Source organism: Neltuma alba, unplaced genomic scaffold (genome assembly GCF_004799145.2).
Source record: "Neltuma alba isolate B1F8T4 unplaced genomic scaffold, ASM479914v2 tig00013466_pilon, whole genome shotgun sequence".
Classification (NCBI taxonomy): domain Eukaryota; kingdom Viridiplantae; phylum Streptophyta; class Magnoliopsida; order Fabales; family Fabaceae; genus Neltuma; species Neltuma alba.
This window is the reverse complement of record NW_021637699.1, coordinates 97,511-116,787: the sequence shown is the minus strand read 5'-3', so window position 1 is coordinate 116,787 and position 19,277 is coordinate 97,511. Positions and strand designations below refer to the sequence as shown.

At 35.0% G+C, this 19,277-nt stretch overlaps 2 protein-coding genes, 1 long non-coding RNA gene and 1 pseudogene across 3 annotated transcripts; 3 read left to right on the top strand and 1 right to left on the bottom strand.

Annotated features, from left to right (window-relative positions):
- Positions 1–1,414: 1,414 nt before the first annotated feature.
- LOC114737577 (kinesin-like protein KIN-14C) lies at positions 1,415–9,171 on the top strand (annotated as a pseudogene).
- A 2,051-nt stretch (positions 9,172–11,222) lies between these two features.
- On the top strand, positions 11,223–13,395 carry LOC114737580 (thioredoxin-like protein CXXS1). Its single transcript, XM_028925527.1, has 3 exons — positions 11,223–11,508; positions 12,104–12,226; positions 12,965–13,395. The coding sequence occupies exons 1-3, from the start codon at positions 11,410–11,412 to the stop codon at positions 13,115–13,117; spliced, it is 375 nt and encodes a 124-aa protein (XP_028781360.1). The 5' UTR covers positions 11,223–11,409; the 3' UTR covers positions 13,118–13,395.
- Positions 13,396–13,848: 453 nt separating this feature from the next.
- LOC114737578 (sulfite exporter TauE/SafE family protein 5) lies at positions 13,849–18,567 on the bottom strand. Its single transcript, XM_028925526.1, has 4 exons — positions 17,629–18,567; positions 17,144–17,278; positions 16,887–17,033; positions 13,849–15,911 (listed from the first exon to the last, which is right to left on the bottom strand). Exons 1-4 carry the CDS (start codon positions 18,403–18,405, stop codon positions 15,585–15,587), a joined length of 1,386 nt encoding a protein of 461 aa, XP_028781359.1. The 5' UTR covers positions 18,406–18,567; the 3' UTR covers positions 13,849–15,584.
- LOC114737581 (uncharacterized) lies at positions 17,156–17,953 on the top strand. Its single transcript, XR_003739447.1, has 3 exons — positions 17,156–17,217; positions 17,554–17,748; positions 17,867–17,953. It is a non-coding gene; the product is annotated as an uncharacterized LOC114737581 (long non-coding RNA).
- Positions 18,568–19,277: the final 710 nt, after the last annotated feature.

Sequence of the window (19,277 nt, the reverse complement as noted above, 5' to 3'; positions counted from 1 at the left end):
GAGCTTCTCGCTAATAAATCTTCTTACTTTGCTTGAGGAGCCAGCTCGAGAAGTTGTCTTACTAGAGAGCACGAGAGCCATTGCGCTTCCTAACTCAATGGCATCCAAGTTAAACACTTTTTAAACTGCATGCCTTGTCTCTAATAAATCCTTGAGATCCAACTCAACTAAACTTATTTGTCAGCAAAAAAAAAAAAAAGAAAAAAAAAGAAACTAGCCATGCAGAAGACTTGGTACATTGGATGGAGGCTCAACTGAAAGAAAGAAGTTGCAAAGAAACGGTGAGCATGTTAAATGACATAGTTAATGCATTAGGACTTTTCAAGAGTAATGGATTTTGAAACATGCATGGATACCACGTTAAAAAAGGAAAAGAGTGGCAATGTTTTCAACAAGTTACCAACGCATTAAGTAAGAATCTAGATTGGGCAATATTTTTGATTGCTTTATAACTTTTATATTACCAACGTGTGTTAACTTTCTTTCTTTAAAACTAACAAAAATAAACTAATTTTCACAAAAAAAACTCATCTCTAAGAATTTTTTCTTTTTTTTACAAGAGACCCTACGACTTAAAAGATTTTTTGACCAACAAGGTTTAGTAGAATGGATTAATATTTTATAATGTGGTGAATCAATGTTTAAAATCATGTTAGAAGAAATACCTATATTTAACGTTGAACAGTACATTAAATAATATTATCATCTTGAAATAAAGTAGAGACTACATAATCCTAACAGTTTTTACTTCCAAACGAAAATTTAACTACAATGACCTAAATAAGAAAAAATTGAAATATAAAAATTCAATCCCAATGATTTTTTTTTTTGCCATCCAATCCCAATATTTTATTAAACTAAGAAAAAAATTAAATTGAAATTATGGTGATGATGTATGTAATTATAACTGACTTTTTTTTTCCGCCAATGTAATTATAACTAACATAGACCATAAAGCTCCCAGCGTATTTTAAATCAAATACATGTATTTACTTTTAAACGGATCGACATATATGCAGAAAAAAATTTTCTTATGCATTGACCCAAAAAAAAATGCAGCAAGCTCAGATTACTAAATTACTTACTTGTTAAACCAATTTAAATTTACCCGATAAAAATAATTCATTATATATTCACGACATCTGAGAACTAATTTGACCAACTCCAACGTTAAACCAAGCTAATAATGCACAGAGATTTTATTTTGTCAATAAGCACCCCATTATGATTTTGAATTTTGTGGCACTGTACTGTAAATGGAACTTACTTTAATTTAACTTAATATGTAACTCAAATAATAGAGATGACCCGTTGCTTTCAAATTTGAACCGGGGCGCTATACTGAACCGCTTTTATTTATTATTTATTTTTAAAATATTCCGGCTCCACTTTCAGTCTCATATCAGAGGCGCATCCAAATTCAAATTTCACGCTCTCCATTCCTCACGGCTGCTCCTTAGCTTCTTTCTCTTGCTCTCTCTTTGTCTGCGTGAACTGTGAAGAACCCTAGAATCCCTCCAAATCAGGCACGATTCGAAGAGATTCTGCGGAAATCGCCATTTTGCGAAGCCAGATATGGCTTCTAGGAACCAGAACAGGCCGCCGCAGAGCCCCTTAAATGTGAGCCTTTCCTTATCATTATGAATTAATGGGTTTGCTGGGGCGTGAAAGATTTTGTGGGAAGAAACATGTGAAATGAAAAAACTTTTTGTCTCGTTTTTCTTGCAATAAAGTTTGGTTATGCTGTCTGATTTTTAAATTGACGGAGGGGTTACGATAAATAGATTGTGCGTTTTCTTCCATCTTAGTTTTACATAAAAATGGAGTATTTCCTTTGAAAATCGAAATTATGCTACCGGATGATTCCCCCTCTGTATGTGTTTCGACTGCAGCAAATATCTTCCAAATCTTGTTTGTTTCTAATGTTACTAGAGAACTTTTTGCACTTTATGTTTTCTGCATTAGAATTAGAATTAGAACAAGAGTAGGAAATGGGGCATAAGTATTTCTTTTATTTATTTTGCGTTGGATTAGAAAAAGGCAGCTGCTGAAGAAAACCCCCTTGACAAACGTCGGAGGATTGGAGCAGAAAGGATGGAAAGACTGGGAACCACCGGCAGGGGAAGGAGGCCATTTACCTCAGTAGTGAACAAAGGGCCTGAAACTAATACAGCAAATGATGTTGGCGGTGCCGATGGTTCAGAGTGTAGCACTGTCGAGTACACCAAAGAAAACGTGGAGGCCTTATTGAACGAGAAGCCGATAAAGGGAAAACCATATGATAATAAGGTTTCTTTATCTCATGGAATCTTTATCCAGATCGTTCCCCATCTAATCGATGATTTCAATTTTGTTAGCGTTTGGGTCTTCCTTTGTGTTTATTTCATAGTTTCCCACTTATTTTGCAGAAAAAAATGGAGCATATGGCAGATCTTATTAAGAGGTTTAAGCAGTGTGCAAAGTACTTACAAAAAGAAAAGGAAGATCTTCAGTCTGCAATTGAATCTGCTGAGAGAAGAAGTGCACTGATACTGGTAAGTTTCTCTCCAACTCGTAATTTAACTGTGTTGGCTAGAATTGAGGTTGTTTCTAGTGTTGAAACCTTTGCTCATATGCTTGCTTACTTTGCTACGATGGAAGGATTCATTTTTCATTTTCTTTTGGATATCAAGCTTTGTGACAAGTAAACTGCCCAGTATATATATATTGTTGCTGCAATTTTTGTCACACATTCTTTTCAATAACCTGAAGTGAAGAGTATTAGAAAAATACGCACTTTTGCCTTGTTTGTTGGGAATTGAGTTGTATGTCGACATTGTTTAAGTCCTGAAAATTTATTTGCTACCTAGACAATGCACTATGTTTTCACAAAAGAAAATTTTCAAAGAATTTCCTGCTTAAGTTTTTTATTGCAACTCATAATTTAACATTTCTCTTGATGGAACACTGAAGTAATTATCATACATCCATACTTTCTCAGAGACTCAAATGAAAAATAAGATTGAGGAGTTGAATGAGACAATATCAGATTTGCGACAGACAAATTCTTCTTTGGAGAGAAAATTGCAAAGGAAGAGTCGTGTAAGATGGTAAGATTGCTAGCCATACAACACCGTGACTGAATGATCCTTAAAGTTTCCTTTTTCCTGATGATCCGTTGTTGTATGATGATCAGGAAGCAATTGAATGTCATAGAAGAGAAAAGGAAGCCAGAAGTGCGGCTGAAAAGGTGCAAGATTCCCTTTCAACTGAGCTTGAGAAAGTTCGGCAAGAGAAATTAGTTCTTGAGCGGAAGGTACTGCAAAATCATAAATAATTATCTCAGCAAGAAACATTTACCTGTTGAACATTAGATGTTACCATGATTTTATACCCAAAAAATATTCCTGCCCTGGTATATTCTATCATCGACTCTAGCATGATCACGTTACAGCTATATTGCTTCCTTGTTTCTGTTTCTGAAATTGCTGAGTTTTGCAGGCAAATTCAAACGAGGACTTGTACAAGCGTTCTCAAGAGTAATATGAGTCTACAACATTATAACAGTCGCCTCCAGTCAGATCTTGAATCAACCAATGAATCACATAAAAGACTGGAAATGGAGAAGCGACCATTGTTGAAAACCTAAGCAATGTAAGAGGTCACAACAAGGCATTGCAGGATCAGTTGGCATCTGTTAAAGTAAGTCTTTTTACTAGATATGTTTTCTCTTAGGATGCTGAGTGTTTTCTTTGTAATGCTTTGTCAACTAAGAGTTTTAATTTCACAGATTTTTCCATTTTATGTGGAAAATAAGGTAACAGTGATATGCGCTGTGGAGACATTGGAATTTTTAGTCTTGGGTGTGATAGAGTGCAGTACCACTAGAGCTTTGCATTGTTAGCTAGCCTTGCAGTCCTTTTGTTGATTATTGGCAACATCCTTTGTGCAAGGCACTTGATTTCCACCTTATTTATTAACAAGTTTACATGCTATTATAGGCGGTTCAGGAGAGTGGAGCTTTGGGGACATAAGCTAGATGCTATTATGCTATTATTATAAATTCCTTATCTTACTCCTCACTGTAAATGTCTTAATATTCTCTTCTGTTGTTTTTCTCCTTTCTCTATCTTTGTTTCTTAGGCTTCAATGGAAGAGGCTACAAAGCAAAAAGATGTGCTAGTACAGGAGCTGAATTGTCTTCGTGAAGAATTGAAACAAATTAGAGATGATCGTGACCGGCAATTGGGACAAGTAAAGGCTTTAACTGATGAAGTAGCATACTACAAAGAATTTACAGGGAATTCATGCGCACAATTGGATAACCTGACAATTAAAATAAATGCTCTCGAGGTTTGTTTGCTTTGCCTCTACGCTTAAATGCTTTTGACATTATGACCTTTTGCTCTGTATATTTAATGTGCAGTCCCATCCTCGTTAGATTTCAAGATTGTGGGATTTCTTTTACAGGAGACATGTTCTTCTCAAAGAGAGCAAATAAATATACTGCAACAACAGCTTGCTGCTAAAATGGAGAAATTAAAGGCAAGGAAATTAGTTTTTTTTTTTTTTTCCCCTGAAACAGTTGCTTGACATTGTTATGTCTGATGTCTCCCCAAGTAATGAATGGTTTTAGGCTATTTATGCATGTAGTGCTCATTGTATTTATTACTCTTCTGTCAGATGGCCGACTTATCTGTTTCAGAAACAAGAACAAGTTTTGAGGAGCAGAAAAGACTTATACATGAACTACAAGATCGTCTAGCTGATAAAGAATTCCAAGTGATTGAGGGAGAGAAATTAAGGAAAAAATTACACAACACTATCCTTGTAATACTCTTTTTCTCTGATATATAGGAAAAAGTTTTTTTTTCTTATTAGTAAATAATAATTTAGTTGCACCCAATATTAGGAGCTTAAAGGGAACATTCGCGTGTTTTGCCGAGTGCGACCTTTGCTACCAGATGATGGTGTTGGGACAGACATGGTTGTTTCTTATCCTACATCAACAGAAGCTCTTGGCCGAGGAATTGAATTGGTACAAAGCGGTATAAGTGCTTACTTTTTAACTCCTTATATGATACTGTTAGTCTTTGAGTTTTATGTAGTGCATAAGCTTTCTTGAACTATAACGTTAGAATTTAAAAAAAAAAAAGAAAAAGAAAATTCATTCTTTGATGATCAACAGGGCAAAAATATCCTTTTACATTTGATAAGGTCTTCAATCACGAGGCTTCTCAGCAGGATGTTTCATCGAAATATCGCAATTGGTACAAAGTGCGCTTGATGGCTACAAGGTGATTTTAACTTCTTTTGCTATGGGATTGTATAAATTAGAAAGTTTATAACAATTTGGAAATACTCAATTGTAAGATTGATGAATCAAGGTTTCTTTCCATTGGCTCTAAAGACAAATGGATCTATAAAGTTTCATTTAATTTATGAATTTGTATTTTAATGGGAAAGTGATTTTAAATTTAGCGCTTTAGAATAGTATGTTTATTTATTTGGCTGCCCGTCTTTCAGCTGACTACTTCGTCTTTCAGCTGACTACTTCATCTTACTTTTGCGTACTATTTGGCCTCATTAGTTCAGAATTAAAAGCTGTAGTTCTAACATCAATTTTCTAAGTTAAATTTTATGACTTAAGACGGACTTTTGCTTGATGTTCAGCTCACTCGGATTTTTCAGAGGCATTATAGCTATAGTTGAGTACTTTTGAAAGATATCTATTCTTGATGTTTATGTGGCCTTGAGCAATGCATTCAAGTTGGATCTGTGGATCTATATACATAATTAGAAATTATTGATTCCTTTAGTATGCTTTTCATTATCTTCTTTCTCTTGCATTCGATGTGTTTCTGTGAACTAGACTAGATGTGATTTGACATAGAGACTTGGGCTTGTTATGTTAGGTATGCATATTTGCATATGGTCAGACAGGTTCTGGCAAGACCTATACAATGATGGGCAGGCCTGATACCCCAGATTTGAAAGGATTGATACCACGTTCTCTAGAACAGATTTTCCAGACTAGTCAAGCCTCAAAGATCAGGGGTGGAGCTACAAAATGCAGGTCAGCATATTTTAATTTTGATTATCATGTGGCTACATCTACAAACTGAAATTGAGACGTGATTTTGTTAAATATTTAGGCTTCAATACTGGAAATATATAATGAGACTATTCGGGATTTGTTGGCATCAAATCGGTCCAGTGGCATTGATCAGACACGAACTGAGAATGGTGTTCCTGGGAAGCAACAATACACTATTAAACATGATGCCAACGGAAACACGCATGTTTCTGACCTCACTATTGTGGACGTTCGTAGTGTAAATGAGATTTCATCTCTTCTTCAACAGGCTGCGCAGTGCAGGTATAATTTGGCGTTAATATACTTTTTAATCCTTGAGTTTGTTCTTACTTTGGTTTTGATCCCTTAGGTTTCAAATTATAAGTTTTGTTTTGGTCTTTTAAATTCTTTTTATTTAAAATATTGGTCCCTAATCCCTATAATACAGTAAAAACCTAGACTATTTTGCCTTTTTAGAAACCAAAACCTATGGTGTGAAACTTGAGGGACCAAAATCAAAATGAGAGCAAACTTGAGGGACTAAAGATTATATTAAACCATTTGGCTTATATTGCAGAATACTAGAATTTCCAGGTCCTCCTATTCCTTTTTATCTTTTTTTGCATGTTGAAGTTAAGGTTGTATAAACTTTATGGATCAATGAACTATTGAAATGCACGTTCTTTTCCATTTGGACTTCAGATGAAGGTTTTATTTTATATATATATACTCCTCCGGTCCTTAATATAAGACCCATTTAACTAATTTGATTAGATTAAAAAAGTTAGGTAAGTTAGTTAATTATAAAAAATGTGACATGTTTTTCTTAAAATACCATAATTATCTTTCTTAATACCTCATCTTCCTCTTCTACTTAATTATGGTTGAGGGAGTATCTATAGGGGTAATTTAGAGAAAATTGATAAATATGAGAAATGGGTCTTATATTTAGGGCCAAAACCAACTCAACAATTGGGTCCTATATTAAGGATGGAGGAGAGGAGTATATATATATTTTTGAATTATTGAGCTAATATTGAACAATCAAGGTTTTTTTTTACTTGGAAGTTTCTTTTTCAGTAACATAGTTTTTATTGATTAAGATAGACTTTATCCCTTAATATTTAACTATTGTTCTCTGCATTAATGGCATGAGATTCGCCTGTGCTGTTTTAGGTCGGTAGGAAGAACCCAAATGAATGAACAGTCATCAAGAAGCCATTTTGTCTTTACTCTGCGGATATGTGGATTTAATGAGGTATGCACGAACTTTCATAATGTATTGCATTTCGATTTAAATGCTATTGCTCTCTCTCTCTCTCTCTGTGTGTGTGTCTAACTGGATGCTTTGATGTCCTCCCTTTGTAGAATACTGAACAACAAGTGCAAGGTGTCTTAAATTTGATTGATTTGGCTGGAAGTGAAAGACTGTCCAGGAGTGGGGCCACTGGGGACCGACTTAAGGAAACCCAGGTTTGTTTTGCTTGCATACCCTGAACTTGAGCTGGCTTATGCTGAATAACACTATCTTCTTAAATGAGTTTGCCATTTTGTTCAGGCTATCAACAAAAGTTTATCATCTTTGAGCGATGTCATATTTGCTTTGGCCAAGAAAGAAGAGCATGTTCCTTTCAGGAATTCAAAATTGACATACCTTCTCCAGGTACGTTAAAATATGAAATTCCAATTTATCTTCTTGCATTGCATTAATTATAATTACACCGTTTTATTCGATGTTTGATATTTAATTAGTTTTCCAATGGGTTGTTTGATCTCTTGTTGATTAATCTAGTTTAATCAAGACATTCACATATTGATTTAGTAGTGACTTGTGTTTGAATGGTTGATTTTGTTGGTTTAAACAGAATTAATAAGGTTACTCAACGCCTAAATGAGACAGGCAATTAACTACCACCAGCATATGTATATTGCTAAGCTTAAATTTATATTTTCTTTTGGAAAAAAGCATAGCAGGGAGGACAGGAAGGATTTTGTTTTTAATCTAATGATAAATTTGAAGTAAACATTGAGGCAACCAAAAAAATAAAAAGGAAGAAGGGGAAAAAAAAAAAGAAAAGGAAACATAAGTATTCATGATTTAAATAGTGCGCTTCCTACAATATTTATAGACAAACTGATGATGATATTCATGATCTAAATTTATGTTTGAATGAACTTTGATAAAATAATTAGTTTCACAATAACTTTTTTGAATGATATATTAAAAAGTTAGTTTTAGAAGGTTCAAATATGAGGAAAAACCAAAAGCTAAAAGTTAGAAAAAATTGCTTCAACTTTAAGGTGACTTTTGAGCAAAAAATCAGTTGTTCTTGAAGCCATGCCAAATATTATTTTTACATGTAACCGGTTTTTTTTGGGTCCTAATTGACTTTGGAGGCTACCTAATGCGATCCCAAACACGAAATTGTCTTGAGGGTTTTTAATGGAAATTACTGTTTATCCCCTGAGCCCTATGTTTGCATTTCTTTGTTCCTTCCTGTGATGATGCTCTCATACATTATATTGAACTCTGTTCTGTTATATGAATTGTGCAGCCATGTCTTGGGGGAGATTCAAAAACATTGATGTTTGTAAATGTCTCACCTGATGCTTCTTCTTCTGGAGAGTCCCTTTGCTCTCTTCGCTTTGCTGCCAGAGTCAATGCCTGTGAAATTGGTATTCCAAGGCGTCAAACATCAGCCAAGTCTTTTGATTCTCGGCTAAGCTATGGGTGAAGATTGATGATCGAAGAAGAGAGCAACGTTGTGATGGGTCCCACCAACATAGCAGACCCAAAAAAAAAAAAAAAAGTTCTTTGGGGGAAATTTGACTTGTTATACTTAATTTGATAGGGAGATTTGTACACTTTACTATTGTAGAGGGCAAAAACCAAAAAAAAAAAAAAAAAGGGAGAAAGAAGAGCAATATATTTGTTCCTTGTGTTGTGAATGAAGGTCATAAAATTCTAGGGTAGGAAATCTCTAGCAGTGTGTATTTGATTTGTGGAGGCTTGGCTTTAGCCTCCGGTTGTGATCTGTACTACTATCATTTAGCATTGACATAATTAATGAGGTTATTTGGGCTGTGTTAAATAATTAAAGTATGAATTTAATTTAAGCCACATACACCTCCTTTTGGCTGAGTAAACTGTTGGTGGGTGCTTAGATAACTTAGAATTTTTTTTTTGATGGCATAAGCTAAAGTGACCACTTTTTTTAAATTGTAACTTTCGAACGTCGAAATGAAATATCGAAAGAAATAAAAGCTATATACAGCCTAATGAAATGTGTAAATAAAAATAAAGAAGAGAAAATTAATAAAAAAAAATCCCTGTTTGAAATTTTAATTAAGTAGAAGGACCTAAAATTGTACAAGTATATGTATGATTCGTAAATATAATATATCATCCGCTGTGTTTATGGTCAATTAAAATTTTAAATAGGGATTTTTTACTAATTTTTCTAATAAAGAATTGCATGGAACTCGAAATAATTTGCCCCTTTTGAGCTGTTGATAATATAATTTTATAACAAATTTTGTATTTTACATTGATTTAAGGGAAAATTTCACTGTAGGACCGCAGAAGACAATTAATCTTAAAGAGCCCCCAAAACTTTCTGAAACCTCACTGCAAGACCAAGGGACCAATCTGATATTAATTCCACAAACGAAATGACGCCACTGCCCTAGTAGAAACTTATTTCCTTGAGGGAACAAGTGCGGGAGAGCGCATTTACAAGACGAACTAGCCAATTTACAGAATAAATACATATATTCACACGTGGAATCAGTCCATTCACATGTGGACTGGTTCACCTGATGCATGAGTCCGTGAGGGAACAAGTGCGGGAGAGCGCATTTGCAAAGTGAACTAGCCAATTTGCAGAATAAATATATATATTCACACGTGGAATCAGTGTTCACATGTGGACTGGTTTACCTGAAGCATATGTCCGTGAGGGAAAAAGTGCGGGAGATCGCATTTGTAAGGGGAACTAGCCAATTTGCAGAAGAATACATATATTCACACATGGAATCAGTCCGTTCACATGTGGACTGGTTTACCTGATGCATGCGTCCGTGAGGGAACAAGTGCGGGAGAGCGTATTTGCAAGGGGAACTAGCCAATTTGTAGAATAAATACATATATTCACACGTGGAATCAGTCCGTTCACATGTGGACTGATTCACCTGAAGCATGTGTCCGTGAGGGAACAAGTGCGGGAGATCGCATTTGCAAGGGGAACTAGCCAATTTGCAGAAGAAATACATATATTCACACATGGAATCAGTCCGTTCACATGTGGACTGGTTCACCTGATGCATGCGTCCGTGAGGGAACAAGTGCGGGAGAGCGTATTTGCAAGGGGAACTAGCCAATTTGTAGAATAAATACATATATTCACACGTGGAATCAGTCCGTTCACATGTGGACTGATTCACCTGAAGCATGTGTCCGTGAGGGAACAAGTGCGGGAGATCGCATTTGCAAGGGGAACTAGCCAATTTGCAGAAGAAATACTATATTCACACATGGAATCAGTCCGTTCACATGTGGACTGGTTCACCTGATGCTAAGGGTAGTGGCGTCATTTCGTTTGTGGAATTAATATCAGATTGGCCCATTGGTCCTGCAGTGAGGTTTCAGAAAGTTTTGGGGGCTTTTTGAGATTAATTGTCTTCTGCGGTCCTACAGTGAAATTTTCCCTTGATTTAAATTTAATATAACGATGCCTGCTTAAGCACTCAAATTTTTGATTAAAACGAATCCTCAGACTATTGACCGTGAAAGCCGATCTTACATGGGTCGTATGTATTTGAGTTGGCGCCAGGTAAATTTACCAACGGATATTATTCTTATCCAACTTCCATTTTTATTATTAAGAATCTTTCTTGATGAATAAAATATCTGTTTTTATTGGTCTTATCCAACTTGGGCTTGAGAATCTTCCAGACTGAGCTGTGGGCGCCCATCAAACCACGAAATTATTGAGCATTTCTTTGTTATCTCTTGGATTCTTTCGGTGATTCGTCCATTCTGGAATTCATCATCATGTCATGTTTACTCTTTAGATAATTTGTCATTTTTAACCGTAGAAGATGCGGTAGTTTTTAATTATGCTTTGAATATAGAATGAGCACGATATTCTTATCTTCTTCGTCAGGTCTCCTGCTGAGTTAGTGGGTCGTCTTATCAGGGGAAGAAGATTAAATTATTAATCAATAATGGGTCCACGGCGTCTAAATCAGGTTTATTTAATCAAGCCAAATACTTTATTCGGGGAAACAACAACAAGCCTTGGAGATCGAGGGAAATCCTCAGGGAGGACTTGAAGTTGAAGCAGGAACAAGAAATGGAAGTACAAGAGCCACAGAAATCAAGGGTTGTGGTGATTGATTCTCCGCAATCTTGGGAGTTCTATGTCGCTCAGGCCACTAATCAGAATTGCCCTGTAAGTGAACCATTTCAGACTGTCAATTGGGCCTTTATAATGTTCTTGTTCTTTAAGCTGAGTTATTAAGTGTGCTCAGCATTCGATTCGAGTCAACACTATACATCTTTTCCTTTTCTCAATTTCAAAGTGAAGAATTCCTGTTCAGAAAACGTGTTTATCCGCTGAGATTAGCTAATTACTATATTCATTTATAAGCGATCAAAATTTTATTGGGTTACGGAATGGCTTTATAAACAGGAATTAAAATTTTATTTGGTTTTCAAATACTGTCTGAATTACTTCTTGACGCCTACACTTGTATGCGTGAATTTGGATCCTGGGTTTGTCATGCGTTTTAAAATTTTGCTTCTATAGTGCTCGGTTCTGCGGTTGATTTTCGTCTATAAATTGTGTATTTTAAATGTTTGTTCTTTTAGATGATTCACAACCCTGTTATAAAATGATTCTGGAGATGGTCTTATGGCTGTTTCATGCCTTTTCGTATCTTTTTTGAAACACGCGTTTCCGTTAACTTGGATGTCATGGTGCTTTTTAGTGGCACTCCTTGGTAGATGATTCATTTAATATTGTATTTCTTTGGTATCGATTGTAGGTTATTGTGCACTTCACTGCTTCATGGTGCATGCCGTCGGTGGCTATGAATCCTTTTTTTGAAGAAATGTCTTCAGGCTATCAAGATGCTCTTTTTCTGACTGTTGATGTTGATGAAGTCAAGGTAATCCATTCAGTTTTTAGTAATAACGCTTTTGAGCCATTTCTCGATGCTTCTGGATACAAATAGAGTATGTGGATGCATACCTGCTGATTACATGCCTGAAGCTAAACATATATCAGGATCCATGTTTATAATGCGCCGACTCTCTTTCTCTGTGTATGTATGATAGTGTTATGGATACTGTGTGTTATAGATGTTCTTTCTGCTAATCAGCATATTTTTCACTCTCACGTATGTTTAAATAATTGAATTAGTGGTGTGTGTCTGATGGAACCCAGGTTCAAGTATTAAAATTCACAATAACCTTGCCAGAGTGTGAGTCTAAGCAAGAAAAGCAACAATTCTTAAAATAAACACGCAGGACACGCTCCTCCTGGTATTTGAGAGAGCAGGCCTCTCTCAAATAACGCTCACTAATTTCCTAGCCTCCCTTAACCATCACTCCCCAAATATATACAACTAACTGCGATGTTGCTCTCTTGCACTCACACACATCATGCCTCAGCCTAATAGTTTGTTGCCGGCTCAGCCCTTTCAATGTGGGTCCAAAAGTCACCAAGAAAGAAATATAGATATTTTGTTGATCATCTTAAATGTTTCCTTCTCAAATTTGTTTACTGATTGAATTGTTGACCTAGCTTGGCATGTTATAACTCATGCTTGGGTAATGTTCTCATCTAAAGGTTTTGAGATCATTTTGTTTAACATAATCAAACATATTGAAATTCTTTTGGTCAGGATGTAGCCACTAAATTGGAGATAAAAGCCATGCCAACATTTGTGCTTTTGAAAGATGGGACTGTGGTGGATAAGATCATTGGTGCCAACCCAGAAGAGATCAAGAAAAGGATAGATGGGTTTGTCCAGTCCATTCGTGTTTCAGTTGCGTAGTTAGGTTTGTTACTTTTGTAATCTATAAGATATATGCTTGCTGTCCTTTTGGACTAGTCCTTACGGGAATTTCAGGTGGAAGGCTTTTGTGATGATACTGTTTGTGTTGAATGATGCAAGTTCAAATGTTATAGTCTCAGCTTAATATTTCACTTCTTTAGTTAGTGTCTCTTGTTTATCTGTCAGATCAAACTTTCATAGAATTTGTAAAACATACTGCAGCTAAACGTGATTGTTTAAAATTATAATGAAATCAATCAAAACACAGACTAAGACAAGCCTTTATTGAAGTGGTTCTTTTAATGGTATAAATGCCTCTATAATCAAGAATACAAGAGTTTGAGCTGCTCTTTATTCTCTAGATTAAAATGAAGTTTCAACTTTCAAGAATAAGATGTTGAGTTTGAGAGTTACACCCTTCTGTTTGAAGGAGAATGTAACTGTTTGTTTGGCATGCGGAATGAAAAAATAAAATAAAATAGAAAATAGAAAGAAAAAGGATTTAAATAATGAAAGCTCATATCCTTACTTAAGAAGTAAAAAAAAAGGGAAAAATGTTTATTCCAATGATATAACAGATTTGTATAGAGAGAATGAAAAGAATGTCATTTTCCAACCTGTAAACAACTGCGCCATTAAAAGATTATAATGAGGCCAAAATATAATTGTTGGTCCCTGAAAATTTTTTTCCATAGAATCCCTCAACTTTCCTAAATTAACATATTCTCCAACATCACGCTCTGTTATATTACATGGCATCTTAAATGTTATTTTTTGCTGACTCATCTCATTCGTCATGTTTTTCTCTCATATGCTCTCACCGCGGCTTTATCTCTGACTTTTATATGATGGGGAAGAAAACATTGTTGGAAGCAGGGGATAACAGAGTAGTTTTATCAATGGTGGCCACCAGGGTTGACATGCTGCTTTGTATGGCTGACTTTGAAGAAAACTATGATGCCACCTGTCAATTTACATGGTGCCACTGAGAGAACCAATTTGTTGTGGTCAGCACCATGAGCGGCACCTTGCCTGGTGGAATGTAGATATGTGTGTATATATATATTTTTAAAATATAAGCCTGAATGTTCTTTTTTTCCAAGAAACTTTCAGCTGAGAATATGTGTGACTCTAGGCTATTTCTGGGGTAATTTAAACTCAAAAACAAGGTAGAAGATTCCCTTGATGTGAAAAGCTTACAACTTTGCTTATGTGTACAGATTACAGACCGTAAGTTTAGAACTACAACGACCTGAAACATTTGGGAAGAGTCAACAAACCTGAAGGGAAGTTAGTTATCTAATGTTCCTTCTTTGATTTATTTATGTATTTTTGGATTGTCATTTCTTCGAGTCTGTTTTTATTTTTCATTTTTATATGGATATCGTTATCCTCTTAAGTTCAACAGGAAACCACATTTTTTTTAGTTGTTTTATTTGCAGAATATTGTTTAATTGTTTTATATTGCTGTGGTTTGTGTAAAAGCTTGCTTATCAGTATCTTTACTTCATTAGAGAGAGAAAGACTATGAGGAAATTTTTAAAAGCTTTTGTGGTTAGGAAAAATAATTATTTAGTCCTTGTAGTTTTGACGTAGTTATAATTCAATTGCTTAAGTTTAACTTGTCCAACTCATTTTATTGAGTTTAAGCCATTTAATTCATTGGTCCCTACACTTTATTAAAATCATTTAATCCTTCATAGAATGAGGCTGAAGAACATATCTGATGATTTTTGAAAGGCAGAGAGATTTTATCAGGAAAGTTAAAACTGAAGGGATAAGAATATGGCAATGGTTATAATTTAGGGATGGAAAAGATAATAGACTTTATGATATGGTATTCGAGTTTTAAGATTTGATTGCTTTGGTTCCTATGTCTGTATGGGGTATCTATCATATTAAGTTTGCAGAGAACTGGTACATGTGGGCCTTGTTTTTTATTTATGATAAGGATATTCTTGGATCAGTTTTTCTGTCAACTCAGACTAGATTCTTTTGCAAGCTCCTTATCGACATTGGCAATCAAGTACATGTTTAACCATTATGCCAACTCCGTGAGACTTGCTTTTGCCTATGTAACACCAGAGATGAAGAAAAGTATTTTAGATGATTTAATATAATCATCACAAGTTTTTACTAACTACTGAATTGAACTACTTTTGATATGGTATCAGGTTTGTATAACTAGATAATTTGGAGCTTTTTTTTTTTTTTTTGGTCATTTAGTTCTTGACACCATCTGTCCTCTTCGGCTCCATTTATCAGGGGCGACAAATGCTGCTGCTTCAAAGTAAATATCAGGTATGACGTTGATGAGCACAAACCCTTGAACGAACATTTGCTGCTGTTATCTATAGATGCATATCAGGTATGCAATCCTAGGAATATGCTTTTTCTTAGGACCAGACCATAGTTCTTGTCTACTATTTTACATGAATCATAGCAACTAGCATACCATGGGAGCTGATTAAGAAGATTGTTTCTTTTTACAGGGGGGTTTGAACCCCATGTATTTTCCAGATTTATAATCCCTCCAAACGTCAATGACACCAAAGCTTGTCATTAGGACAATACCTAGAGCCATGGCTGCACTTAATGAGAAGACAATTAAAGATGCCCTTTTGTACTTTCTAACGGCTTTCTGCACTGCTAATACCCCCACAAGGGACGCCACAAAACTTACTGTGCTTAATATCAAGGCTGTCTTTATATCTTCCATGCCTATCAATGCATACTGTAATGCCGACATTGTTGATGAGAATAGAACCATGAAAGAACTTGTTGCTGCTGTTATCTATTGATATAAACAGAAGTGATTTTGTTAATTCAGATATAAACATATTTTAAAGTAAAATACTTTGGCTTCCTTGAATTTAACATTAGCTAGGTAGATTTATTTATTTATTTACTGTGCAAATATATTTTGAGTATGCTCAATTCATGGGACGTGAATGAACTCTGCGGATGGAGAACCTTTAAGATAAGATCCATACATGCCTTCATCGCTGAACATGCCTATTCTTTTTCATTTCTGTGTTTTCCCCCAAAAACTGGGAAAAAAGGCATCTTTAGAGGACTCATTCTTTGTGTTTTACTCAAACTTACTATATTAAGGAAATTAGTTAAGTTATTTGTTTGTAATAATTCAATGTTTTCTTTTTTAAAGCACATTTTGGAATTGCCTTTTGATAGAACCAATTAATATGTACAATCACTATAGAAATTAATTGGAAAAAATGGATAAATATGAGAGATAAAATGAATTGAGATCTTATATTTAGGATCAAATTAAATATTTAATTAGTTCTTGTATTTAAAGACTAAATGTAGTATTTTAGTTAAATTAAATATGCTTGCTTTCCATTGAAATTAATCAGACTTTGTTTTCAAAATTAATTTAAACTTTTTTGTTTTTAAATTTCCCCAAGCAATTCCAATTTCTTTTGTATTTTTAATCACCACATAAATCTCCTTTGAAATGGAGTAACTTACGCTGATTTTCTTTGTATTTTAAAATATATGTAAACCTACTCTGAAAATTGAATGAACGTGTGTAATTTTAGCAAATCTCAACGGAGATCTGTGTAATTTTCTTTTAGAGAGTTTGTGTTGATTTTGAAAATTAGAAGAGAGTTTTGTGCAGATTTGGTATATTCCAGTAGAGGTCCATGTATATTTCTTGTTTCTAGCAAGTATGCACAAGTTTTGAGAGTAGGAGGAAACTTCATGTAATTTTAACAAAGTCTAAGAGAAATTTGTATAAACTAACCTCAGGTGCTACTCCAACATGAAGAAGAAGCGGGCTTATTAGCATTCCACCTCCTATTCCAAAAACACCTCCAAAGATCCCTGCTAGTAGTGCCATCAATGGAAAGAGAAGCTTCTTTAATGGTGCATCTCTGCACTGTTCTTGACCCTGCATAACATTTCCATTGAAGTCAGCTCTGTTTTGATTGAATTAGAGGTTGTGAGAAACATTTAATTGCTAGGAAAAAAATGCTTTTCAATCGGTGCTGTTTAAAGGACCTGTTGTGATTGAGTTTGGTCTTGCAGGCTTCTTTCCCTAAACACAACACAAGCTGTCAAAATCACAGCAAGAGGTACTTGAACTGATGAGAGAATCCAGTATCCCACACCACAAGGCTTCATGCGAATGATACTCTGCACTCATTTGATCTTTGGCATTACTGACCTTTCACTAAACACATGTGTCTATGTGAATAATATTATGAAACAGAAGCAGTCTATAGGAATCATGATTAAATAGCAGAAGCGCAGGCGTTGCGCCTAGAATTATTCTTGAGCTCTGGGACTGTGAAAAACGTAATTTTTATGTCAAATATGTCGTGACACTTGAATATGCGCCTAAACACTAGAATTTTATTGTAGTACGATAATTGTATTGTGTTGAGTGATATCTGTGTGTTAATATTCAGGGTTATAATTCTGAATCTAATCCTAGTCTGCAAATCAAATCAAACACAGAAGATGAAGAGGAAAAGATTCCTTACCTGTCCATTTTTGTTGTCTCGAAGAAAATAGAGAGAGAAGAAAGAAAGCCAAATCAAAAGCAAAACCCCTAATTTCAGCCACGGAAGCTTCAATCTGCTATTTTCTTTATTACCCAGATGGTGAGGTTCCTCAAAATTCCCATCTCCGTTTCCTTCAATTTCAGCATTTCTCCTTATCTTTTCTGATTCAGTCTTCCATAACGTCAACCCTCTTTTACATGTCTTTCTGATTGACCAGGCAAGAAAAATAGCAAACAGAAGAGTGACTAACCACTTTGGGAACACAGTGTTGCAGATAACTCCAACACTCACTCCAAGAAGCAAGCATGGTTGTAAAGAAAGTGCAATGTCATAATCAATCAATGACTTGCCTCCGAACTCGGAACTTGTTTTGCAAAAATTGCACAGCACATTTGCGATTGATCCTCCTGCGACGATGAAGGATGAGAGTCTTGAAGCTGTTTTGGGGTCTTCTTTAGCCACAATAGTTAAAATGGGTATGAAAAGTGCACCACCACCTATTCCACCAGCACTGGAAATAGAGGAAGCTATGAAGCAGAAGATTGCTGCTAGCACGATTGGGAGAGATGTGAGTGAACCATCATGGGGTTTGGGGAATTCATGTGTTTTGTTTTCCCATTGCAGAACTTGGTGCCAAACATGGTGGATTCTGAAGATATCTGAAGTTGGTGGGGTCTGCTTTGCATGAGAAGGAGTAACACTAAAAGATGTTGTGAAGACCAGAACCAAACAACATGCTAAGCCTCGAGTGATCATGGTTGAGTTAGAGAATTTCAAGTAACTGGAAAGATTACATGCTTTTAGTTTGCTAAGTGGCTTTGTGGTTTTTTATAAAGACAGTGATGGGAAATTACTACTCCTCCGATCCTTAATATAAGATCCATTTAATTAATTTGATTAGATTAAGGAAGTTAGGTAAGTTAGTTAATTATAAGAAAAGTGACACATTTTTCCTAAAATATCATAATCATCTTTCTATTTGATTATAGTTAAGGAAATATCTATAGGGATAATTTAGAAAAAATTAATAAATATGAGAAGTTGGTCTTATCTTTAGGATCAAAACCAACTCAAGAATTAGATTCTATATTAAAGACCGGGGGAATAATTTATTGTGGAGGAGAAAATCGATGTGCCGCTTGGAATCCCATGGTGGGTAGGAAGGGATTATAATGATGACAAACTTGTACAGTCCCGTTTGTTTAACTTTATTTCGTATGTTATTTTGATAGAAAGAATCACGGAGCCTGATGCTGAAAGCTGTATACAGGGGAGTTCATTGAGCTCAATAGCCAGATTCGACTTGGTATACCGGCGTACCTCGACCTATGAGCAGCGTGCCTTCTTTCTAGTCTAGCCTAACGTATACATATACGTGTATTTTTTTGATTAAATATTTTTAATATTGATGTTAATTAATTTTATGGGCTTTTTTATACATCTTATGCGATGGATTAATTTTGTGATTTTCGTTTTTTAATATTTTATTTTATTTTTAATTCTAAATTGATTTTTTAATATGTATAAATAAGGGGTAGTTATTAAGCAGTCATAATTCAGACAAATATAATTATTCATGATAGAATTATTTGTTCAATTTATATATTTGATGAATTCAAATATATATA

Excerpts from the sequence above, each read along its gene's own strand:
- LOC114737580 (XM_028925527.1), top strand. The coding sequence starts at position 11,410 with ATGGAAGTACAAGAGCCACAGAAATCAAGGGTTGTGGTGATTGATTCT. Across the intron at positions 11,509-12,103 it reads CCACTAATCAGAATTGCCCT|GTTATTGTGCACTTCACTGC; the intron begins GTAAGTGAACCA and ends TATCGATTGTAG. Across the intron at positions 12,227-12,964 it reads TTGATGTTGATGAAGTCAAG|GATGTAGCCACTAAATTGGA; the intron begins GTAATCCATTCA and ends TCTTTTGGTCAG.
- LOC114737578 (XM_028925526.1), bottom strand. The coding sequence starts at position 18,405 with ATGATCACTCGAGGCTTAGCATGTTGTTTGGTTCTGGTCTTCACAACA. Across the intron at positions 17,034-17,143 it reads ACCAAACTCAATCACAACAG|GGTCAAGAACAGTGCAGAGA; the intron begins GTCCTTTAAACA and ends AATGTTATGCAG. Across the intron at positions 15,912-16,886 it reads ATGTTGGAGTAGCACCTGAG|ATAACAGCAGCAACAAGTTC; the intron begins GTTAGTTTATAC and ends TTATATCAATAG.